A 22,545-nucleotide genomic window follows, 5' to 3' on the forward strand; every position below is an offset into this window, starting at 1 on the left:
ACATTATTATGAGAATAAAATGTGCCTGGCTATACATATGTTAGCTGTGGTGGTCGTCATTATCATTGAGCATTCTGGTCTATATCATTTCTAGGACTCATTCTTGGAAGTTCTGTGATTTTATGTTTTTTAAGTTTTGTGGCCTGCAGAATGACCTATTTTTGTGAAAATAAAATTATAAAATTCTTGTTTAATGTTTCTTTATTTTGCAGCTAGTGGTGGTTGGCAGGAACCTGAAAATCCTCACACTCAACGGGTAAGTAAAGGGTCATTAGAGAGAAGATGAAATAAGGAAAGATGGAGAGGAAGACTCAGTATCTTCCATTTTATCAGTGGATATGGCCTATGCTTAGAAGCCCATGACATGTATTTTGGTGTCTATTACACATAGAAAGTGCTTCTCATTGTAAGATATTAAATCACAGTGGCAGTTTTCCCCCCATTAAGTTAATAGAAAAACTTAGGTATAGTTTTAGTTCTGTACTCGAGTGTGAACTAGACAAAGGAAACAATATGCTTTTGTTTTTCACATAACCCACCAACTAAGTTGCGTTTCCATCAGTTCTCAAATACTCTTGGAAGTATCATCAACATATAGACATCTTAGTTCCTGGAAACACCACAAATTTAGAAGATGCCCTTTGACTCAATAATGGTTGCTTATAGAATAATGACTGGAGCATCCTTTAACAGTTCATACAGAATTGATCTCTAAAGTATACATTAGAGCTGATTTTTTTTGCCCCTGGAACTAGAATGTGAAAAAGATAATGAAATACTATTGAAATGAAGTATGTACAAACTGCAGATTAAATACAGTTATAATTATCCACTTATGACATTAGCAAAAATTAGAAATATTGAAAATATCCTGGATGATGGTGTGGGGAATTGGACCTTTTTACATATACTGTTGTAAGTGTAAATTAGTACAAATTTCTTGAGCTCTCAGCAGTATCTACTTTCTGGACTCTGACCTATAGAAGTACTTACACTTATGCACAAAAATATATATTCATTCATCACACATTTATCGAGCACTTACTATGTGCCAGGGACTGTCCTGAACAATAAGGATACATGGTTTCTACCCTCATAGAGCTTAAGTCTAATGGGAAAACAAAATCAATCAAATAATCCTCAGGTACAGGAAAAACTAAGTAACATGAAGAAGAGAAATTGTGCCATGTGGACATTTAATTAGGGGGAATTTCAACTAATTAGGTTTGTGTCTGAGGATGTTTCTAAGATTTGAGGACAGCAGGCACAGAAGGGAAAGAATTGAAGGCAGGGGGACTGCATATGCAAGGAGCTAATAAGTGGAAGAAGGAAAGCAGGTTGTAGACAAGGTGAGTGTGATAAATGGAGCTTAGCATCGAGCTACTGGAGAGAAGTACTTGCTGTCAGACCATGTAGACTGAGGTAAGGAGTCTGAAAAGCCTTTGAAGGTTTTAAGCTAAGACTTGCCAGGATCAGATTAGTATTTCTAAAACATAATTGCTACTGAAGTGAGAGGACAAGTGTGGGTACCAGGACACCGTTAAGTCCTATCATAGAAAATGGTTAAATACCTAATAAGACATCTGTCCTGTGTAATAAGATGCAGCTTTTAAAAAAGAATGAGGCAGATGTATTTGTACTGGATGGGGAGTTTTTGATAATTTCAGTGGAAAAGAATGTTATAACTTTTTTTCTTATATGAAAAATAAAAAGACCTGTATTTATTTTATACATATAAATGCTGTATGTCTATACATGAGTTTTTTTAATGTCATACCTGTGCCTGTTAATGTGTAAGAAAGCTATCTAAACTCTAATAATGGATACCTCTGGTGAGGGCAGGGTAGGTTTGGGCACAAGAGATAAAAGGGAAGTTTCACTTATTTTTTGTTTAAATAAGTTTCACTTAATTAAATTTTTCCCAATTAACATAACATTGTTTTTATTAAAATATATTTTAAGAATGAAAATGTGGGTTACAGTGGAGAATATGGAGTATGACATGTTACATTCTTAGAAATAGATGGTCCTGTGGGCATGCAGAAAAAATAGGAGCATTTGTGAGAGGGAGTAAGTAATGAAGTAAAAGAACAGTGAAGAGAGAGCATGACATTTCCAAGCCTTTTCATTGCCCATTTCTTCCCGTTGTTCACCTTGAGGGTTCCATTTCAATTCCGAAATGGATCATGTAAAGAAGATAAATTCTCTTTGAAGAAAAGGGCAAACTTGCCACCTTAATAATTTGTTTTCTCTGTTTATTATGTGTCTAGCAGTGTAGTTGATTAATTTCGTATGTTTCCTGTTAGCTTTTTCATGAAACAAAATACTGAGTCATTGATTGATTTGTTACAGATGAACAAACTGATTGAATATTACCAGCAGCTTGCTCAGAAAGAGAAGGTTGAACGAGATCGCAAGAAACTGGCACGGCGTAGAAACTATATGCCTTTGGCTTTTTCGGTGAGCACTTAGCACAAAAAGGAGTTAGCAGTTCATTGGTCGGGACCTCTGTGACATGAGAACTGTGACTCTTTCAGAAAGTTGCCATTGTCCCTAGATTCCTGAAGGATGGGTAACAGAAAGGTTATGCTTTTACCACATCATTAGCTCTCTGAGTTTTAAGGACATTTGTGTTTCTCCATCTCTCCCCTTTCTCTTCTGATTATTCTCCAAAGAGGCTAGTGTTTAATTCTATAGGCACCACAGAACTGTAACAACTTTGGGATATTATAGAAACTCAGAAGTGGTAGATTTTATTCATATTCCCATATAGCCCACCTTTGACATCCTCATAGTGGTGGTTTTCTGGCTCTAGTTGTAATTTGGGGGACACCTCCCGTATTTCTCCAGTATAAAAAAACACTGAGTTTTACACAGTGTACTTGTGTGGCTAAATAGATAATAATATATGCAAGTGTAATTTTTGATAGGAAGTATTTATGGAAGTCATTCTTTACTAGTTTGCATGCTACCCATCAGAAGAAAAAGATTAAGATTTGGGACTTTTATTATTGTCCCCAAGTTTTATTTGCTATCACAGAACAATTTGTTTTCTGTGTCTTTGCTTGGAGCCATGCAGGTTGGCATTTCATAAATACCATTTGTTGAATGGCAATGAATGATGTGTCAAGCACTGTGCTAGACACTTTACACATATTATTTTATTTAATCATCATAATCTTGTGGAATAGATGGTATATTCCAGCCGTGGGCAAACTACGGCCCGCGGGCCGGATCCGGCCCGTTTGAAATGAATAAAACTAAAAAAAAAAAAGACCGTACCCTTTATGTAATGATGTTTACTTTGAATTTATATTAGTTCACACAAACACTCCATCCATGCTTTTGTTCCGGCCCTCCGGTCCAGTTTAAGAACCCATTGTGGCCTTCGAGTCAAAAAGTTTGCCCACCCCTGGTATATTCTCATTTTACAGTTGAGGAAGTGTGATCTGTATAGGTTAAGTAACTTGTCATACTGCTTCTGCCTGAGAATTCGTTAAGCTATCAAAATCCTACAAATTGGTAAGGTCTATATAAAAATATCTAGAATTTAATAAAGCATTAAAACTCACAAGGCAGTTCTAGTTGGTTTGGCTCAGCAGATAGAGCATCAGCCTGCAGACTAAAGGGTCCCAGGTTCAATTCCAGTCAACGGCACGTACCTCAGTTGCAGGCTCAATCTCTAGTAGGGGCCGTGCAGGAGGCAGCTGATTGATGATGTTCCTCTCTCATCTATGTTTCTATCTCTCCCTCTCCTTTTCTCTCTGTCTTAAAAAAAAAAAAAAAAAATCAATAAAAATAAAAAAACTCACAAGGCTTTACATTTGCCAAAGACTTAATGAAATCTTAATGAGTTTTTCTGCATAGTCCAGTGGTACAAACAGCATATGCACCAGTGTATTTAGGAGAGGGATTTGAATTAAATGCATAATTCTCTCAACTTTCCCACATAACCTGCCTGCTATATGAGTTTGCTTCTATCTTATGCTGCAATTTTTTTTTGTCTCTGTTGCAACCTGCTGCTATTTTGGGGCCTACAGCAACACACTATTCATGTAGTGGTAAGTTCTCTTTTATAATTCTTGCTAGCCCTGAAGAAGTAGCAGATGATCACTGGTGTTCCAAGAAGACATTCATCATGTGTCTTAGACACTCCACATAGCTCTGTTCTAAACCATCGCTTAGATATTTAGATTACTAGTTTAAACAAAAATTCACATTTTGTTCAGTTTACTATGTTAATGTATTTTCAGTCTTCATGTTGGTACTTTAATTACCATTTTAAGAACTAGAGGCCTGGTGCACGAAATTTGCACTCGGGTGGAGGGTGGGGTCCCTCAGCCCAGCCTGTGCCCTCTCACAGTCCAGGAGCCCTCAGGGGATGTCCGACTGACAGACATCCTTAGCGCTGCCACGGAGACTGGAGAGGCTCCTGCCACCGCCGCTGCACTCGCCAGCCATGAGCCCCGCTTCTGGCTAAGCGGTGCTCCCCCTGTGGGAGCGCACTGACCACCAGGGGGCCGCTCCTGCGTTGAGCATCTGCCCCCTGTTGGTCAGTACGCATCATAGCGACCGGTTGTTCTACCATTCAGTCAGTTTGCATATTAGCTTTTTATTATATAGGTTAAGATGATGTGGGGGCTACAAATTTCTTTAAAAGAAGTTGTTTTTGTTTGCTTGTTTTTTGCTTATTTCCCTGAGCTTCTTATGCTGTCCCACTCAAAATTCTTTCTTTTGATAAATAGGATGTTTAAAGGTGGAACTTCTAATAGGAATTTCTGAACTCTGTTTAGGACAAATATGGTCTTGGAACCAGGCTTCAGCGACCACGAGCTGGTGCAACCATCAGTACCCTGGCTGGACTTTCGTAAGTTTGGACATTAAGTGCCTTTGAGGAGAAAAAGCAGGTATCAAAATGAATTTTGAAGGAATGTGATTTTTAAATAAATAACAGTTGCCAGTGGTGAAGAAGATTCTCATACTTATAAGAGACTTAAACAGAAAGAATATTCTATAATAGAGGAATACTTCAATTTTTGATATCATAGAATTTGAAGATAATCAGGTGGACCCTTGAGAAATGACTACTTTTCCTCTTTTAGCCTTAAAGAAGGAGAGGACCAGAAAGAGATAAAGATTGAGCCAGCTCAAGCTGTAGATGAAGTGGAACCTCTACCTGAAGACTATTATACAAGACCAGTCAATTTAACAGAGGGTAATTTTATACACGATTCTACTTGGTTTATATTTTACAACTTATTCTACTTTTGTTACTCTTATGCCTTGTGACTTGAGATTTTTAATAGCATAGTTGTTATAAGTAAAATGCATCGTCGAAAAGAAAGTAGATATAATAGAAATAAACATTTGAAGAATTTTAAAATGTCCCATTCCTATATGGTAGTTTTTTGAAGAACACTATTCACAAAAGCAGTGTTGTTTTATGTAATTATTTTGTATAAGTCTGATATTGAGCAAGTCCCTAAATTGAGGCTGGTTTCTGCCTTTCATGCTAGTAACCACCCTTCAGCAACGCCTCTTACAGCCTGACTTCCAGCCAGTCTGTGCTTCTCAGCTGTATCCTCGTCACAAACATCTTCTGATCAAAAGGTCCCTGCGCTGCCGGGTAAGTAAAGTTGCCATTTGTATCAGGGAAAAGCAAAAATAAAGTCAACGTGATTGGTGTCTGGACAATATAAACATCTCTGGAAGATAGTAAATATAGAGAATGTATAGGTGTCCAGGCACATTTTAAATACTTTCAACATAAATTCAATCCTTACCACTCTGTGAGGTGTAGGTACTATTGTTACCCTTGTTTTACAGATACGGTATCAGAAGGTTAAGTTCATAGTACTAACCCCTAAAAGATTAGTGAAAGAATATTTAGCTATTAGTTTAGTAGAGTGGAAACAAAGAGGACTGATAAAAAATAATCAATTTAAAATAAAGTAACAAAGAAGAAAAATCCAGGCTATGGGAATCTATAGAAGAAGCAACGGAGTTTCTTCAATAAATAAATTGTAAAAGAAAGAAAACCACAGAAAGGAAACCTTTTATATCAGTCTTATCCAACAGAACTCCCTTTGATGATGAAAGTATTCTGTATCACACAGTCCAGCATGGTTGCCATTAGTCACATGTGGCTAGTGAGCACTTGAAATGTGACAGTGCATCTGAGGAACTGAATCTTTCATCTTAAATTCATTTAATTAACCACATGTGAATAGTGGCTACTATTACCAAATAACACAGCATGAAATCAGAAGAGACCTAAGAGGCATATCAATCACATTGTGTAGACTTTATCTAATTCCTGATTTAAACAACAGAAAAAAAAGAAGGGGACCAGAGAAGAAAGAAAGGAGAAGAATGAGGAAGGAAAGAAAATTTATGAAACCTTTGGGGAAATTTAAACATTGTATTTTTTTATGCTATTAAAAGAATTGTTCATTTTTTAGGGATAATAATAGTATTTTTATCCTCACCTGAGGATATGTTTATTGATTTGAGAGAGACAGGAGGGGTGGGGGGGTATCATTTTGATAACCCACTCTTCAGAGAAAACCCATAATGAAATGAAAAGAGACCATAGACTGAGAAAAGTAATTTGAAAGGTATATAATTAACAAAGGATTAGTATCCAGAGTATGTAAAGAACTTTATCAAATCAGTAAGGAAATGGTATCTTAGTATAAAAATAACCAGTAGATACTAACATACAAGTCATGGCAGAGGAAATCCCAAAACCCAATAAATAGGAAAGCTACTCAGACTTACACAGTAATCAGAAATGTACATTGAAACTACAGTGAGATACCATTTCATAAATTACCAGGTTGGCAGAAGTTAGCAGTTTGGCAGTATCTATCAAAATGACAAATGCACATACCTATTGATCCACTTTTAAGAAAGTATTCTACATAGACATTTACACATGTGGAAAATGATTGATGTATAAGAATACTTATTGCAGAATACGTGTTTCTATGATTTTGTAGAAGCAAAATCATAGAAACATAAACTGGGTACAGTTAAAGAAGTAATAGGAATTGTTAAGTAGGATACAGAGGCACCTCTGTATGTGCTGGCGTGGAATTCCAAGACAGATTAAGTGTGTGTGGCGGGGGGGGGGGGGGGGGGGAGGGAATCAAAGGGTAGAAGAATGGCCCTTGTATGTTATTGTGAAAAAGAAAGTTGATGTATTCATATACTTTTATATGCATAGGCTATTTGTGAAAAAACATATGAGAAACTGGTTGGCTCGGGAGGGGCACAGGGGGACAGGTAATGGGTATCTTTATAGTGTACCTTTTTTATATTGTTAAAACAGTTTTTTTAACCAAGTACATGTAGTACCCATTCAAGATATAAGTAAATAATTGTTACTGTATTTTAAAACATGATATCTGGAATCATAATACTTGCATTTAAATGTTCCAATTCTTACTAGCTCCATGAAGTTGCACAGATTATGTATTTTTCCTCTCCCCCATTTTCATCATCTATGAAATGGGGTCAATAATACACCTACCTCATAAGTTGATGTGATGTTTAAATGTACTTAAACCAAGAATGTATACCTTCTAGGCTAGTAGAGAGGAAATAAAAAGGACTAAAAAGTAATATAAAAGAAAACAAGAAAGAAGAAAAATAAACAAAATCTACATTGTTTAGCACATATAGTAAGTACTCATTATGTTAGTTTTATTACTTCAGTAGTTTGTATTGCAACAATGTAATTTTTGATAGTATGGTTGCTATATCCAGAAGTTCAAAACATCTTTTGTATATGTTGGTTATCTGTAGCACACAGTATTTCAAAACATGTGGTTTTGCAGCAAAACACTAGTAAAACAAAACTCTAGTACAGCAGTTGGCAAACAGTGGCTCGGCAAACTGCGGCTCGCAAGCCACATGCGGCTCTTTGGCCCCTTGAGTGTGGCTCTTCCACAAAATACTGACTTCTGCGCATGTGCCACGAAGTTTGAATCACACTGTATGTCCGTGCCCGCACGTGGTGTTTTGTGGTATTTTGTGGAAGAGGCACACTCAAGGGGCCAAAGAGCTGCATGTGGCTCGTGAGCCGCAGTTTGCCGACCACGGCTATAGTAAATGCTATCCTTCTAAACTTAGTAGCTCCCTGGATCAGCAGAATGTGTTCTTGTTTTCCTCTGATATATTTTTTACTTTTTTAGAAATGTGAACATAATTTAAGCAAGCCAGAATTTAATCCAACATCTATCAAATTTAAAATCCAGCTGGTTGCTGTGTGAGTATTTTGGGATGGGTATTTTTGGTTACTGTTTTAGGTTGTGTGGATTTTTTTTTTTTTTTTTTGATTAAAAAAGAAAAGTAAAATGACATCAAAATAATCTTGTTCTGGTCCTGTTTGTGTTTTGAATTATACACCATGAAGTTTAAGGCAAATCTATAGACAAAATCTAGGATATGTTTGTATTTGTGACACAGTGATAGTGTGGTCTGGGGCATTGAGGTAGGTGGACTGTTGGGTAGAGAGTCACTCGTCATTCATTACAAATTACAAAGTTTGGAAATGGTCTTTTAAAAATTAAAGTAAAAAATAATAATAGAGTATAGTAGATTGAAGAGTACCCTGTAACAATGTTCATTTTATTTAACTATGTTCCAGTAATGCTTCACTGAATATGATAAAAGTGACTAAGTTAGTGTTAACTTACTGGGACTTGTTAGTATGAGGGAATTTTTGTGTATGAAAATCACTTGTCAAACAAGAAGAATATTTTGATAAATGAGAAAAATATTGTCTTGACTTTAGGGTGCGAGAGTCTGTCCTAGGGTAAGTAAGGCAGGAAACTCAGAAGCACTAAGGAAAATATAGACAGCTTTGACCTTAGCAAAAAACAATAACATGAATTGTAAAAACAGAATCGACAAAAACAAAGTCTTGAGACAGTAGAACAGGAAAGAGTATTTGCCACCCTAATTGGTTTGGCTCTGGATAGAGCGTTGGCCAGCGGACTGAAGGGTCCCGGGTTCAATTCTGGTCAAGGGCATGTACCTTGGTTGTGGGCTCAAGCCCCAGTAGGGGGCACGCAGGAGGCAACTGATCAATGTTTCCATCTCATTGATGTTTCTCTCTACAAATGTTTCTTCCTCTATGTAAAAGCAATAAAATATATATTTTTTAAATTAAAAAGAAAAGAAAAGAGTATTTGCCATTCTTGACAAGTAAGTTTAATACCGTGGACTGCAGAATTCCTTACAAATTGGAAAGGATTTGAACAGGCAGCTCACAAAAGAGGAATTTGAATGGCCAATAAATACCAAATGGAAAGATGCTGAGACTTGTTAGAAAAACTTTAAAAAAGTAAAAAGCATCTGGTGTTTCTGAGAATTTGGGTGAATATTTTCTCATATTGATGGCAGGCTTGTGATTTGCTAGTCTTCTCTGGAGAATGGTTTGGATTAGCAAGACGAAATTACACAGACTTTTAACCCAGCAGTACCATCTCAGGAATCTATTCTGTAGAAACAAAAGTACCAATATTTAAAGATACATTTATAAGGATGTATATTATAACATTTTAATGACAAAAGCTTGAAATAATTTCATTGTCAAGCTGATTAGCCACTATCAAAGAAGTAGTTGATTAAATTGAGATACACTGATGCTGTAGAATATTATGCAGCAATTAAAAAGTCAGTGCCAGTCAAAAGGTTGAGAAGTGCTGATCTGGTGAGTTAGGAGGAAAGGCACTAAAAGGGCCTTGTATGGGTTCTGTTACTTACTCTGTTTGTCTAAACTTATTTCCCTCATCTGTGAAATGGGAATACCAGTCCTGCCTCCCTCTAAGGGTTGTGAGAAGAATCATTTGAGCTATTATGTTTGCAAATGCTTTATAAATGTAAATCACCGTAAAATATGTTCTATTTTCCTAACTATTATTTAATACATGACTGGTTAGCAAGGAAGAAAACTATAAAAATGGTACATGTAAAGTCTCTGCACACACCTTTCTTAATTAAGAATTACACACTTTATAGAAATCTTGAATGGCAGGATGTTCCTAACATTAATTTCTTAAGCTTGCTTTGAGCAAAAATGCTTTTTTTCTGACATCATGGCAATATTTGCCTGGGAATCTTAATATATGTGCTCTGGCCACACCACACGTCACACCTGCTAAATCCAAATCCTTGATAATGGGGCCCTTGGATTTATATTAAGTTACTCAGGTAGACCTGATGACCAGCGTGGAAAATATTTAATCTGAAGTTAAAATACCTTATTACCTCTGTTTTAAGGTTCACTTCCCCATAACCACCCCCCTCCCCCCCAATACACACACATTTAGTGTCTGCAATAGATTTTGTCTTATGTTAATTATAGAGGCCCGGTGCATGACATTCGTGCACTTGGGGAAGGGGGTCTCTCAGCCTGGCCTGCGCCCTCTCTCAGTCCAGGATCCCAAGGGATGTCCGCCTGCCGGCTTAGGCCTGCTCCACACAGACATCCCCCAATGGGTCCTTAGTGCTGCCATGGAAGCAAGAGAAGTTCCCGCCACCACCACTGTGCTCACCAGCTGTGATCCCGGCTACTGGCTGAGTGGTGCTCCCCCTGTGGGAGAGCACTGTCTACCAAGGGGCAGCTCCTGTGTTGAGCGTCTGCCCCCTGTGGTCAGTGCACATCATAGTGACTGGTCATTCTGCCATTTGGTCGATTTGCATATTAACCTTTTATTATATATAGGAAGGATATGCACAATTACTAACATTTATGAGTACTTTGTTCCAAGCCCTCTACGTACATTATTTAATGTATTCTTCATGATAACCTCAAGGCATAGATACTATTGTTCTCCTCATTTTAAAATTGAGGAAACAAAGCAAAAGAGGTAAATATCTTGTCCTGGCCTTTACAGAGAGATATTTTGGTATATAAATATTGAACTTGGATTTGAACCTGGACAGTTTGAGTCCAGAACAAACACATGTGAGTACAATTTTGTGGTCTTATTTTGAAAGGCAGCATAAGATAGTGGGTAATAGCAAGGACCCTGGAGCTGGATTGCCTGGGTTTGAATCCTGGCCACTTACCAGCAGGTTCCTTCTTTTCCCAAGCCCAGCTGCTTCATCTTTATAATGGGGGTAATAATAATGCCTATCACATGCAGTTGCAGTGAAGGGTACTGGAGTTCATATTTGAAAAGTACTTAAAAACTTACCTGGCACATAATAAGTACTATATAAAAGTGTGTGCTAGTGTTTTTATACTCCTGCGATATGGTATTCAGTCATTCTTGGATCCTATAATTAGCTTTTAGATTTATAGAAATGAACTAATAAATTCTCAAAAATATGTATCTTCCATGATACCCACACAACTATCGGCTCTAAAGTAGAAGGATACATAAGATTTTAGAAAGAACTCATTACCAATTTGTTCTAATGTCTTAGGTTCTTACTATAGTGAAGATATGATTCTCTAAAATTCTTTTCATTTGACATGTTCTAATTAACATGAAGAAATCATATCTTTGCTGCACTATCTAAGAAAAAGTAATTTTTTGAGACTCCAGTGACTATTAATGCATTTTTTTATTCATTCACAGCAATTACATCCCAGAAGTGAGAATCATGTCGATTCCCAACCTCCGCTACATGAAGGTTAGTACTTTGCTTTATTAACAGGAAAAGAAAGAATTCCTTGATTGAAGATGTGTGCATGTGTGGGTAGGTGGCTGTGTATATTTGGCATGGATGCAGTGAGCAAGGGATAAAAGAGAAGAAAGTTTGGAATAATAAAGGGATTGAGATTTTAAAGTTCTTTAGGTGGGATTCTTAACATCTATGAATGTATGCAGAAGGAGCAGTGTGCACATATAGAGAGATGGAAATGGGTGGGGAAAGAAAGACATTGAACCCCACCGGCATCTTTAGCTCTTTTCCATCATCTCGTGTGCGTATGCAGCCGATAACAGGAAGCATCTAGATTTCTTCTATACCACAGCCCCTCTCTACTTGGAAGGCCTTATCTATGCCCTTTCCTCCCCCTACACCCAATTATGAATGGTAGAACATTCTGCAGCAGCCTCTTTACTTTTTCTTTTTTTAAATATGTTTTTATTGATTTCAGAGAGGAAGGGAGAGGGAGAGATAGAAACGCCATTGATGAGAGAATCATTGATCGGCTGCCTCCTGCATACTCCCTACTGGGGCTTGAGCCTGCAACCCCAGCATGTGCCCTCGGCTGGAATTGAACCTGGGACCCTGCAGTCCACAGGCCAACACTCTATCCACTGAGCCAAACCAGCTAGGTCTACAGCAGCCTCTTTAGTTCTTCCCCTTCATGGTGCCCATGAAGACATTTATAAAGTCCCTGTTCATTTTAAACTTTCTTTGCTAATCTCAGAGTATATACAGGTAAACTATGGTTCAAAAAATCTTAAACATCTTACAGTCTTGATGTGCCATTTTTTTCTGTTATTATATCTGATGAGCCTATGGCTCCCATATTTTATTTATGAGGGCTTCCTTCCTTTTAGTCCTTAAGTGGAGGACTGGGTGGAGCAAGAGTTGTAAACTTTAAATAATCACTTAGATTATATACATTTCTTAGGCTTTCTGGATCAGTAACTTGCCCTTTCTATGGGATCTGTCCCATTTCTTTAGTGAAATAGCAACTCTAGAGAGTATATGGCCTAACATATAAATAATAGAGTAGGAATGAGTGAGCATTTGGAGAATGCAGTGATGGAGAGGTATAGGTGGGTGTTATTTCTGAGAACTGATTGGGGAAGACAGGTGATGATTTTGTGAAATATTTGGTATAGCAGCTAAGAAAGTGGACCTAGGTGGCAGTACTGGAACATGTCTGAGATGCTTTTCCTATTTCACAGGAGAGCCAGGTTCTCCTGACTCTTACGAATCCAGTGGAGAACCTCACCCATGTGACACTGCTGGAGTGCGATGAAGGGGACCCTGATAATACCAACAGCACTGCTAAGGTGGGAGCATTTTGCCTTATTCTGACCCTGATTTTTCCTGGAGTGACCTCATTTGACCTGGCTTAAAGGACTCTGTACTGTCTCTCATTTCTACATCCAAGTAGTCATCAGTTCTTTTGATTCTACCTCCGAAGATTTTACTTTCTCTGCAGACACACTGCCACTGCCCTGTTTGAAAGATTCGTCACTTCTTACCTCGACTGTAGTAATTTCCTAACTGACCTCACTGTTTTCAGTCCACCCCCACTTCCATTCTAGTCTACCTTCTGTCTTGTCACCAGGATGATCTTTCTAAAATCTAATTTTGATCATGACATGCTGATTACTTGCTATTCCTCTGACTCTGAGATGAAATTCAAATTCCTTGACATAGCAGAAGAGCTCCTTAATGTCCTCACCTCTCTGTTCTTCAGATGGTTTTCCGCCAGATCCCCAAATCTAACATTCTCCAAATCATACATATTATTGGTTGAGATCCAGGCAGATCCAATGGGTTGTGAACTGTCCCACTGGAGAATTGCATATGCTATTTGTTTTATCTAGAATGCCTCTCCTGTCCCCACTCTCCTGGCATACATGCCCATACCACTCTTTCAGTGTAATGAATGCTTATTCTGCAAGACTCATAGGAAATAGTACCTCCTTTAAAAGCTGGTATGCCTCCTCTATATGCGTTCTGCCTATATAGAGGATACATAGCACTAACTAAATATTAAATAGTTGATTTTGACTTTCATTGTTAGGTGAATGAATGAAATATGGCCTTTCTCCATTTCGCTATTTGGTGATTCATCTAGTACTTGATGTTTTAGATCAAGACCTTTCTCTTAGGCCATCTATTACGGACTCATAATTCAATGTGATATTTATTAATAGAGATTGGTAGAAAGGATACCTATGTCTGTACTTAGCTGTTATTCAAATAATACTTCTTAGTAGAGAATGTCTTTATCCTATCCCTTTTTTTCTTCCTTGCACTTTATGTATGAGAGCTTTCTTCCTTTTAGTCCTTAAGTGGAGGACTTACTATTTCACTTTATTAGCATTACTTCCAAAGAGAGATGACACACCTCTCTCCTTGTTTCTTTTTATTTTTGTTAAATAACACTAAGCTGTTCCAGTAATGGTAGAAACAGAAATAACTGCCTGATGCATATACCCTGCTTGTGAATTTGCTGTATTTCTCTCTCTTTACACCCCTCAGCCACATTTGTATCCATAATTAGAAATGTAGTTGACTTTGTTAACCTCTGACATAGCAAAGTTGAAGCCTAGTTACAACAGGAGGATAAGTCTGAAGAATGCTTGTTTTCCATGACCATAAACATACCCAGCATCCCCGTTTCAGAAAATATTATGTCGCAACCCGTGTTTCTCCTTTATGTGTTTCTTAAAAAAAAGAAAAAAGCCCTAGCTGTTTTGGGTCAGTGGATAGAGCATCAGACTGCAGACTAAAGGGTCCCAGGTTCGATTTTGGTCAAGGACACATGTCGGGGTTGCAGGCTCGATCTCCAGAAGGGGGCGTGCAGGAGGCAGCCAATCAGTGATTCTCATCATTGATGTTTCTCTCTCTCTCTCCCTCTCCCTTCCTCTCTGAAATCAATAAAAAAAAAAAAGTATTAAAAAAAAGAAAAAAAGATGAACTGTTTCGCATACACCACAAAGTTTGAAGACTAATGTAGCAAAGACCCATGTACTTCCATCCCCTTAAGAAATAGAATACTAAAGACTAAATTAAAACCCCTACGTCCTTCCCACTTGAATTTCCCAATGCAGCCACAGTGAAGTAAGCACTCCCTTGGCTTTATCATTCCCTTAAATCTTTTTGTCCTTATATTTTTACTGGAAATGTCTTTGTTTTTAAACAGTGATTTTAAACTTCATGTAAGTGCTATCATACTATATGTTTCTTGAGTCTTGATAATTATTTCTAAATGTCTGTAATACTTTGCTGTTGAATGAATGTCCTATGACACAGATTCCTTCTAAGGAAGGCCTATCTCTCTTGTTTTCCAGGTGGTTGTACCGCCCAAGGAACTGGTGCTGGCCGGCAAGGACGCAGCCGCTGAGTACGACGAGCTGGCAGAGCCCCAGGACTTTCAGGATGATCCCGAGTGAGTGATCTTTCTGTGACACCCCGTCTCCCCCACATTGGCTGATACAGGAGGCCTACTTAGAGATCCTAAATATTTTATCTGCATTTAAAAAAATAAGTTTTCCTTCTTATAAAAATAATTATTATAGAAATTTTGAAAATGCATATAAACCATGAAGAAGAAAATAAAATCTAACCACCAGAGATAAGCATCATTAACATTTTGGTGTTTGTCCTTCCATCATTGGTATCATGCTGTAAGCACGTTGTTTTAACCTTTGTTTTTTTTTCACATAAATACATTTTCCCATGTTAAAAACATTTCAAGTACATGGTTTATAATGGTTGTGGACAGAATACAGGTTGCTAACAGAATACACTATCCCTATAGATTTATCATTGGATTTGTCCACCCCTACCCTCACTCTCTCAGTGATCTAATTAGTAGATTTTACTCTCTCATACCTAATAACTGAAAAGTGAAAGACCAAACCTTTTCCTGAAGGGAGTGCATCATCAGCATCCAGTCTGAAGATAGAAATCATGTCAATTATTTGAACAGAGAGGATTTAATATAAAGAATTGTTAACTGGGTAACTTCAAAGGTTAAAAAAAACTCTGACGTATCCCAGAGATGGCAATTTTATGAAACAGCTACCACCCCAGGGCTGGGGGAACAAAGGGAAATGGTTAAAATTGTTAAAATGTAGAAACTTGAAGGAGGACCCCCGTGGAGCAGAAATTCAGACCTGTGGGGAGGTGAGAGGGGACACGCTTTACAGGTGCTGACATCTCAGGGTGGCAGAAGAGGCATGCACGATGCAGCTGGTTATGCAAGAGTTGGAAAACTGTAGCTGGCTCTTGCCACTTTCTGGGTGAAGGAGCATTGCTGGAGTGATGCCCATGGGAACCGCACACAAACAGCAAGCTCCCAGGGAAGAGCAAGCCCCTCCTTCCTGCAGGCTCTAGTCTCCCTTTAGAGTCGCCCTAACAGGAACCTGACAAGAAGCCAGCTTACAGAGCAGAAATGTGGTTAGCAGAGTCCTGGGTCACAAACCAAGATGTAGAAGGTGGGCCTGGAGCTGAGAAGCAGTAGCTTAACATACTGGCACAGGGAACATTTAAGATTTTGTAACAGAATAATCAGAAGCTCCCTCAGCAAGATATTGGAAAGAAGAGAGAACATAGGATGGGTTGGAAAAATAAAGTGAGAGCAAAGGTAAGATTAGTGTGTACAGTGATTATGGATTAAGTTGAGAAACATCAGAGCAGGTGGTTTGTTTTGTTTTATAGTTCTGTAGAATCCTGGGCTCCACCCCAGAGATTATTTTCAACAGGTTTGGGGGGGGGGGGGGGATGTACCAGAAATCTGAAATTTTTTTAAGCTTCCCAGATGGCAGTGCTTGCCTGGGAATTAAGGATAGAAAGACAGACTTTTTCCTTTTTCTATTTTTTGTAAAATATATTTTATTGAATTTTTACAGAGAGGAAGGGAGAGAGATAGAGAGTTAGAAACATCGATGAGAGAGAAACATTGATCAGCTGCCTCCTGCACATCTCCTACTGGGGATGTACCCGCAACCAACGTACATGCCCTTGACCGGAATCGAACCTGGGACCTTTCAGTCCGCAGGCCAACGCTCTATCCACTGAGCCAAACCGGTTTCGGCTCCTTTTTCTGTTTTTGACTGAATTTTAAAAAAAAAAGAATCTGATACAAATCAAAGGTTTATAACTACAATACGAAATGCGTTCTCTGTAATCTTTTGCTTTATGTGGGTCCTTAAGTTACCTTCATTAGGTACATAAATTGGTTAAGCCAATGTCAACTTACAGATCATCTGAGATATTAAATTCCAGTCAGAGTAATTACATGACAGATTGACAAAATTGAATTAATATATTTCACATTACTATACTTTATATAACTTTTAGATATCTGGAAATTAAAGTTATGCAGTACTGTTTAAATATGTAAATGTTTAATTCCAATAACATTTCTGAGAGTGACTGAGTATCATTTGGGCAGTAGCTCAAATTCTGTTCATTACTTTTTGAAGTTATTTTTTTCAGAGAGGAAGTGAGAGGGAGAGAGAGATAGAAACATCAATGATGAGAGAGAATCATTGATTGGCTGCCTCCTGCACACCCCCTACTGGGGATTGAGCCAGCAACCTGGGCATGTGCCCTTAACCTGAATTGAACCTGGGACGCTTCAGTCCGTAGGCCAACACTCTATCTACTGAGCCAAACCAGCTAAGGGCTGAAGCTAAGTTATTAAATCAAAAACTTCAGGTGCATGTCAGAGAAAACTGAAATGGAAACTTAAACTAGAGAGAATTTTTTCTATTCTAAAAATTCCCAGTTTATAGAAGTTATTTACAAAAACACTGATTTATGGTGTTCCAGAAATTTCTTGAACTCTGAGTTATGACCACTGTTTATTCTATAGAAATATTACCACATATGCACAAAGATGAACGTAAAAAAGGGGTTTCGAGTACCCTTGTTTATAATAGGAACATTGACAACAACCTCAGTGTATGACAGTCATGGTAAATATAGAATAGAATACTAGGAAACTCCTAAGGAGAATGGAGAAGATCTTTATGTACCAATATGGAAAAGTGTTCGTGATAAACAGAGTGAAAAAAAAAGCAAGTTGTAGAATAATGTGTCCCTTTTGTGTTGGTTAAAGCAGAAAATTATAAATACAGAAAAATACCTGGTAGGTTACTGTAAAAACAAAGTCAGTTTGCAGTTTTTCCCTCATGCAGAAGGAAATAATAAGGGGAAAGGCTTTTACTTTTTACCATTTGAACTTGATTATATTTTACTTTTATAACACTTAAAAAATAAGGAGATCAACATTTTGCTGAAGAAACTCTTCATTGCTGATAAACAGGATGGTGGTTCTATCTTGTCATCAGAGATTTCCTGTGGGGCCATAAAATGACTGTAAGTCTTAGTGGCTTGGCTGACTTGTGACCTGCCTAACGCTGTGCTTATTTCCTCCCATAGCATTATAGCCTTCCGAAAGGCCAACAAAGTGGGCATTTTCATCAAGGTGACCCCACAACGTGAGGAGGGCGAAGTGACCGTGTGCTTTAAGATGAAGCATGATTTTAAAAACCTGGCAGCGCCCATCCGCCCCATCGAAGAGAGTGACCAGGGCACAGAAGTCATCTGGCTCACTCAGCACGTGGAACTCAGCTTGGGCCCACTTCTTCCTTAAAGGTTTCACTGGTGGGCAGAGCCCAAAGGACAGTGTCACCACAAGTCCACGTTAGAACGTGGAAGCTGCTTCACTAGCCCTTGTTATAACAATGTCCCACACACTACTGAGTCCTGTCCTGGGAGGGCGGGCATAGGCCAGGCATTAGGAACACAGGGCAGCTGCTGTTCCTCTCACTTCTGTTAACCAGAAAGTCTGTGTCTCCCTCACTGAACCCTGCACGTTGAATACAACAGCATAGCTCCATCTGAGGAAAAGGGGCGGCTGTTCCTCAGGTGGCATTAGAGTTACCACTTGAGAAACTGACACACTATCTCCTGGTCTGATCTCACACAGGATCGTAATCTCACAGACGAACTGAAAATTATAACTGAAAGGTAGGCCTGTTGGCCACAATCTGGCGTTGGTCTCAATGTACCAACTGCTTCCTGCATTCCATTAGATATAACCTAGCAGTCTGAACATATCTCACTTGCCATCATGGCCACCATCGTGCCATTGATTTCCATGTGACAGAAAAATGGAATTGTCACATTGTCTTAGTTCTGATGATTGGAAATTCTTAAGGCACTCTCATTTGCTCTCTTCTGAGTGAATATAGGATACTTATTTATTGGTTGCTCTTAAAAAATTTTCCAAGTAGAATATGGAACTTTTTTTAAGAAGAAGTTGAGAAGAAGGCACTTACATGTCATATCAGGGGTTGGCAAATTCCATTCACTTTAAATTTTGCTGTAATACCCAGGGATTAATGCTTCCACAGGGAGGCAGTCTTGATATGTCTTACTCAACACCCCTTCTCTGCTCTGCCTCTTTAACTCAATAGATTATTCTGAATATCTGGGACCTGGAAAGGGCCCAAAGAAAACTTGGTGGACAAGTTCACTTCTGGAATGCACAAAACATCTTAAAAGGTTAGATCGTAAGCATGATCTCAACTAATGTTCTTTCCGTTGATTTGAAGGGGAGATTAACAGTTACAATCTCTTGAATCCCAAACTGGATATTAAGAAAGAACCTTTCCTCTTCCTGAGTTTGACTTTTATCATATGGTATGTCAAATAAGACCATTTTGATTGTAAAATAGCTCAGCAAGCAGCCCAGAACATTTGCCTAACAGCACACATTCTGTTTCCATTCTGTATCCTGGAGTTGGGTTGTTAACCTGAATTTCTGTGATGTTTTCTACAATGAAACTTACGACAGTAGACCACAAGCTGTACCACACTTTCTATAAACGCATTGTTAGCAAATGGCCAGCAGACTTTTGGTAAAAAGAGAAATTTTCTGTTTACCCTGGTTTTGTTTTTAAGTTCAAGCCTTTAGTTTAGAAGAAAAGGTTAAGATATATAGAAATCTAGGATATAGACAGGACCAAGTATCTTGCCAGCTCCCTGGAAGATAACTACATTTACAAAGCCTTTGAAAGACACTAAGTGGTACTCTTAAGATCAAGTCAGTTTTATAAAACAATATTCCACAGAGTAATATATATGCTACAGTAAGAAAAAATACCCCTAATATTATGACAATAATAAGTAAGGTTTAGCCTCTTAAAAGTTGGGGCAGGTGTTGTATAATAACAAATTTGCAAACTATAGAAATAGTTTAATTTGTTGTGACCCCCACAGAGTGTCAAATTAATTTTTATTTCACTACCTTACTGTGAAGCCACTGCTCCCATCTGCCAGCGGAGAAAGAGCATCAAAGTAGACAATAGCTTTCTTAGTTTACACATTTGCATAGACTACACACAGTTGTATGTTGTATATTTATGGCATATAGCTGGTATTTTTTCCCAAAAGTAATAAGGTTGAAGTAATGGGTCTCATCACCCCCCCACCCCGTGACACAGAAACACAAAAATACTTTTGATCATTGAAATGTTTTTCTTCATGAGCCAAATGAACTTACAGAATAACAGAGCCATTGATTTGTTTCCTCAAAAAAGTTTTCAGTGCAAGCTGGTATTCTGTGTGAGTAAAAATGGTTCGCCACCGGCAGCTGGTGAACTCAGAATTTTCTTGTTGCTTTTGTATATTAGATTAGATTTTTAATGCACAGTCAGTGTGCACCGCTGCAGGCGAATTAGATGTCATTAGCACTAGAGGCTACACTTTTGGAAACTTAAGGCAAAATTAATTTGGATTTGTGATTTGATTAGCCCACCAACGTTTTCTTTTGTTCAGAATGCTTGTAGGTGTAATGAGCTAAATGTCATGTGTATTTGTGAAGAAACATCCTTTTTGGTCCCTTTTGGGAATGAGGGGCACTCCTTGATCTTTATGAATGGCAGGTTCCTGTTTTGCCTTATTGCTTAATGTAGTGAAATAAAGCAGACGAAGCTTGGATGTCTTTGGTTTGGTTTCATGAAGACTGGAACAGCATGGATCAGTCAGAAGATGGAGGGAGTCCAGAGAGTTGTATGAGAGTCAGTAGGGCTTGCTTCCTTCGTCCATTTCTTTACGTGAACTAAGCCAAAAACCTCAGATCAAGTTGGTTCAGTGTAACTTTGTATGGGTAGATGTTACTTGAGCTCCTTATAAACACATTCAGAACCATTATATAAATGTTATGTTGCTGGTTTCTACCAGGTTCTATCCTTGGTCATTGCTCCCAAAGATATCCTTTCAAGTATATAAAGTGGCCCAACCCCAACTAGTAGCCACTCAACCTGCTTCATCTGTTTTGCCCTACCCTGTATTTCCTTGTGAGGCTTTTTCCCTCACTGCCACATTGAATGATGTAAACTGGCCTCCCCCCTAAATACATTTCCTATCCCCCTCTGTGGCCCCACCCCCATAGCATTAAGCACCATCCCATTAACTGTGTACTCTGTTTTTTTTCCTGAGTACTCATACTAGAACATATGCTCCACAGTGCAGGGATTTTTGTCTTTTAAAAAATTACCCTATCTGTGAAGCCTAGAACAATGCCTTACAAATAGCAGGCACCCATTATTTGTTGAGTAATACTATCATCCTTTTCTTATTTATATAGCTGTTGATCTTTTATCTTTTTTTCATCTACATATGTCTCTCTGTCATAAGCCAAATTATCTTGCTTGCCTTGAGCTTTCTTGTTCTGGTGTTTCCTCTACGAATACTCCTCCCTCTCACTGCACCTTCAAAATTACTTTCCTCCTCCTCCTCTCTCTCTCTTCCATCTAGGTGTGATCTTCATCTGTAGCACCTCTTCCTTGTATGATGGGGTTTTGTATGTGTGTAGCTCCTTTGCTGGATTACAAACTCCTTCGGGGCCAAATCCAGGCCCCTTTGTCATCTGTTTCTCATGTATTCCATTCAAAGGGCACCCTGGAGCAAACAAAAACTCAGAGCTAGCCAGGCCAGCATGGCTAAGTGGTTGAGCATCGAGCTATGAACCAGGAGATCACGGTTTGATTTCCGATCAGGCACGTGCCCAGGTTGCGGGCTGAATCCCCAGTGTGGAGCGTGCAGGAGGCAGCCAATCAATGATTCTCATAATTGATGTTTCTATCTCTCCCTCTCCCTTCCTCTCTGAAGTCAATAAAAATATATTTAAAAATATTTCTGCTTACAAAACAAAAAACTCAGAGCTAAGTCACTTGCTCAATTGTTAATATAGTAGTTTTCCCTTCTTCAGAATTTCAGTTACCTGCAGTCAACCATGGTCCAAAAATATTAAATGGAAAATTCCAGATAGAAACAATTCATAAATTTTAAATTGCATGCCATTCTGAATAGCATGGTAAAACCTCATGCTGTTTCCCACCTGGGACATGAATAATCCCTTTGTCTAACTGTCCAAGCTGTACACACCCATTAGTCATTTAGCTGTCTTGGTTATCAGATCCACTACTGGTTTTGCAGCACTTGGGTTCAAATCACCCTTATTTTATTTCATAATGGCCCCTAAGATGCTGGCAATTGGGATATGCCAAGGAGACACCATAAAGTGCTTCCTTGATGTAAAGAGGTATGTATGTATGTATAGGAAAAAACATAGTATATATAGTGTTGAGTACTATAATGGTTTCAGGCATCTGCTGGGGGTCTTGGAAAGTATCCCACACAAATAAGAGGGCACTCCTGTACTTTTATCCTCATTTTCTTATGGTCAGGGCATCTGTAGTGAAATATATTTCACTTTAGATGTGAGACACCTACATAAGATAATGACTAAGTGTTAAATGAATGTAACATTAAATAATATGGAATCAAATGGTGAGAAAGTTGTTTCCT

The 22,545-nt window shown here is 38.4% G+C and overlaps 1 protein-coding gene across 3 annotated transcripts in view; it reads left to right on the plus strand.

Annotated features, from left to right (window-relative positions):
* The window catches only part of DCTN4 (dynactin subunit 4), a 33,447-nt gene extending 12,774 nt beyond the window's left edge, over nucleotides 1-20,673 (plus strand). For 2 of the 3 annotated variants that reach the window (XM_036312970.1, XM_036312972.1), the window contains 11 exons: nucleotides 213-256; nucleotides 2,353-2,460; nucleotides 4,041-4,061; nucleotides 4,794-4,867; nucleotides 5,103-5,215; nucleotides 5,517-5,626; nucleotides 8,199-8,272; nucleotides 11,598-11,652; nucleotides 12,885-12,992; nucleotides 15,009-15,106; nucleotides 18,109-20,673. In XM_036312970.1, coding sequence (XP_036168863.1) covers nucleotides 213-256; nucleotides 2,353-2,460; nucleotides 4,041-4,061; nucleotides 4,794-4,867; nucleotides 5,103-5,215; nucleotides 5,517-5,626; nucleotides 8,199-8,272; nucleotides 11,598-11,652; nucleotides 12,885-12,992; nucleotides 15,009-15,106; nucleotides 18,109-18,322 — 1,019 coding nt within the window. In that variant the 3' untranslated portion in view covers nucleotides 18,323-20,673. The remainder of the gene's footprint in view (nucleotides 1-212; nucleotides 257-2,352; nucleotides 2,461-4,040; nucleotides 4,062-4,793; nucleotides 4,868-5,102; nucleotides 5,216-5,516; nucleotides 5,627-8,198; nucleotides 8,273-11,597; nucleotides 11,653-12,884; nucleotides 12,993-15,008; nucleotides 15,107-18,108) is intronic. The other variant, XM_036312971.1, reaches the window with a different exon arrangement.
* The last annotated feature ends 1,872 nt before the right edge of the window (nucleotides 20,674-22,545 follow it).

Source organism: Myotis myotis, unplaced genomic scaffold, assembly GCF_014108235.1.
Source record: "Myotis myotis isolate mMyoMyo1 unplaced genomic scaffold, mMyoMyo1.p scaffold_m19_p_6, whole genome shotgun sequence".
NCBI lineage: Eukaryota > Metazoa > Chordata > Mammalia > Chiroptera > Vespertilionidae > Myotis > Myotis myotis.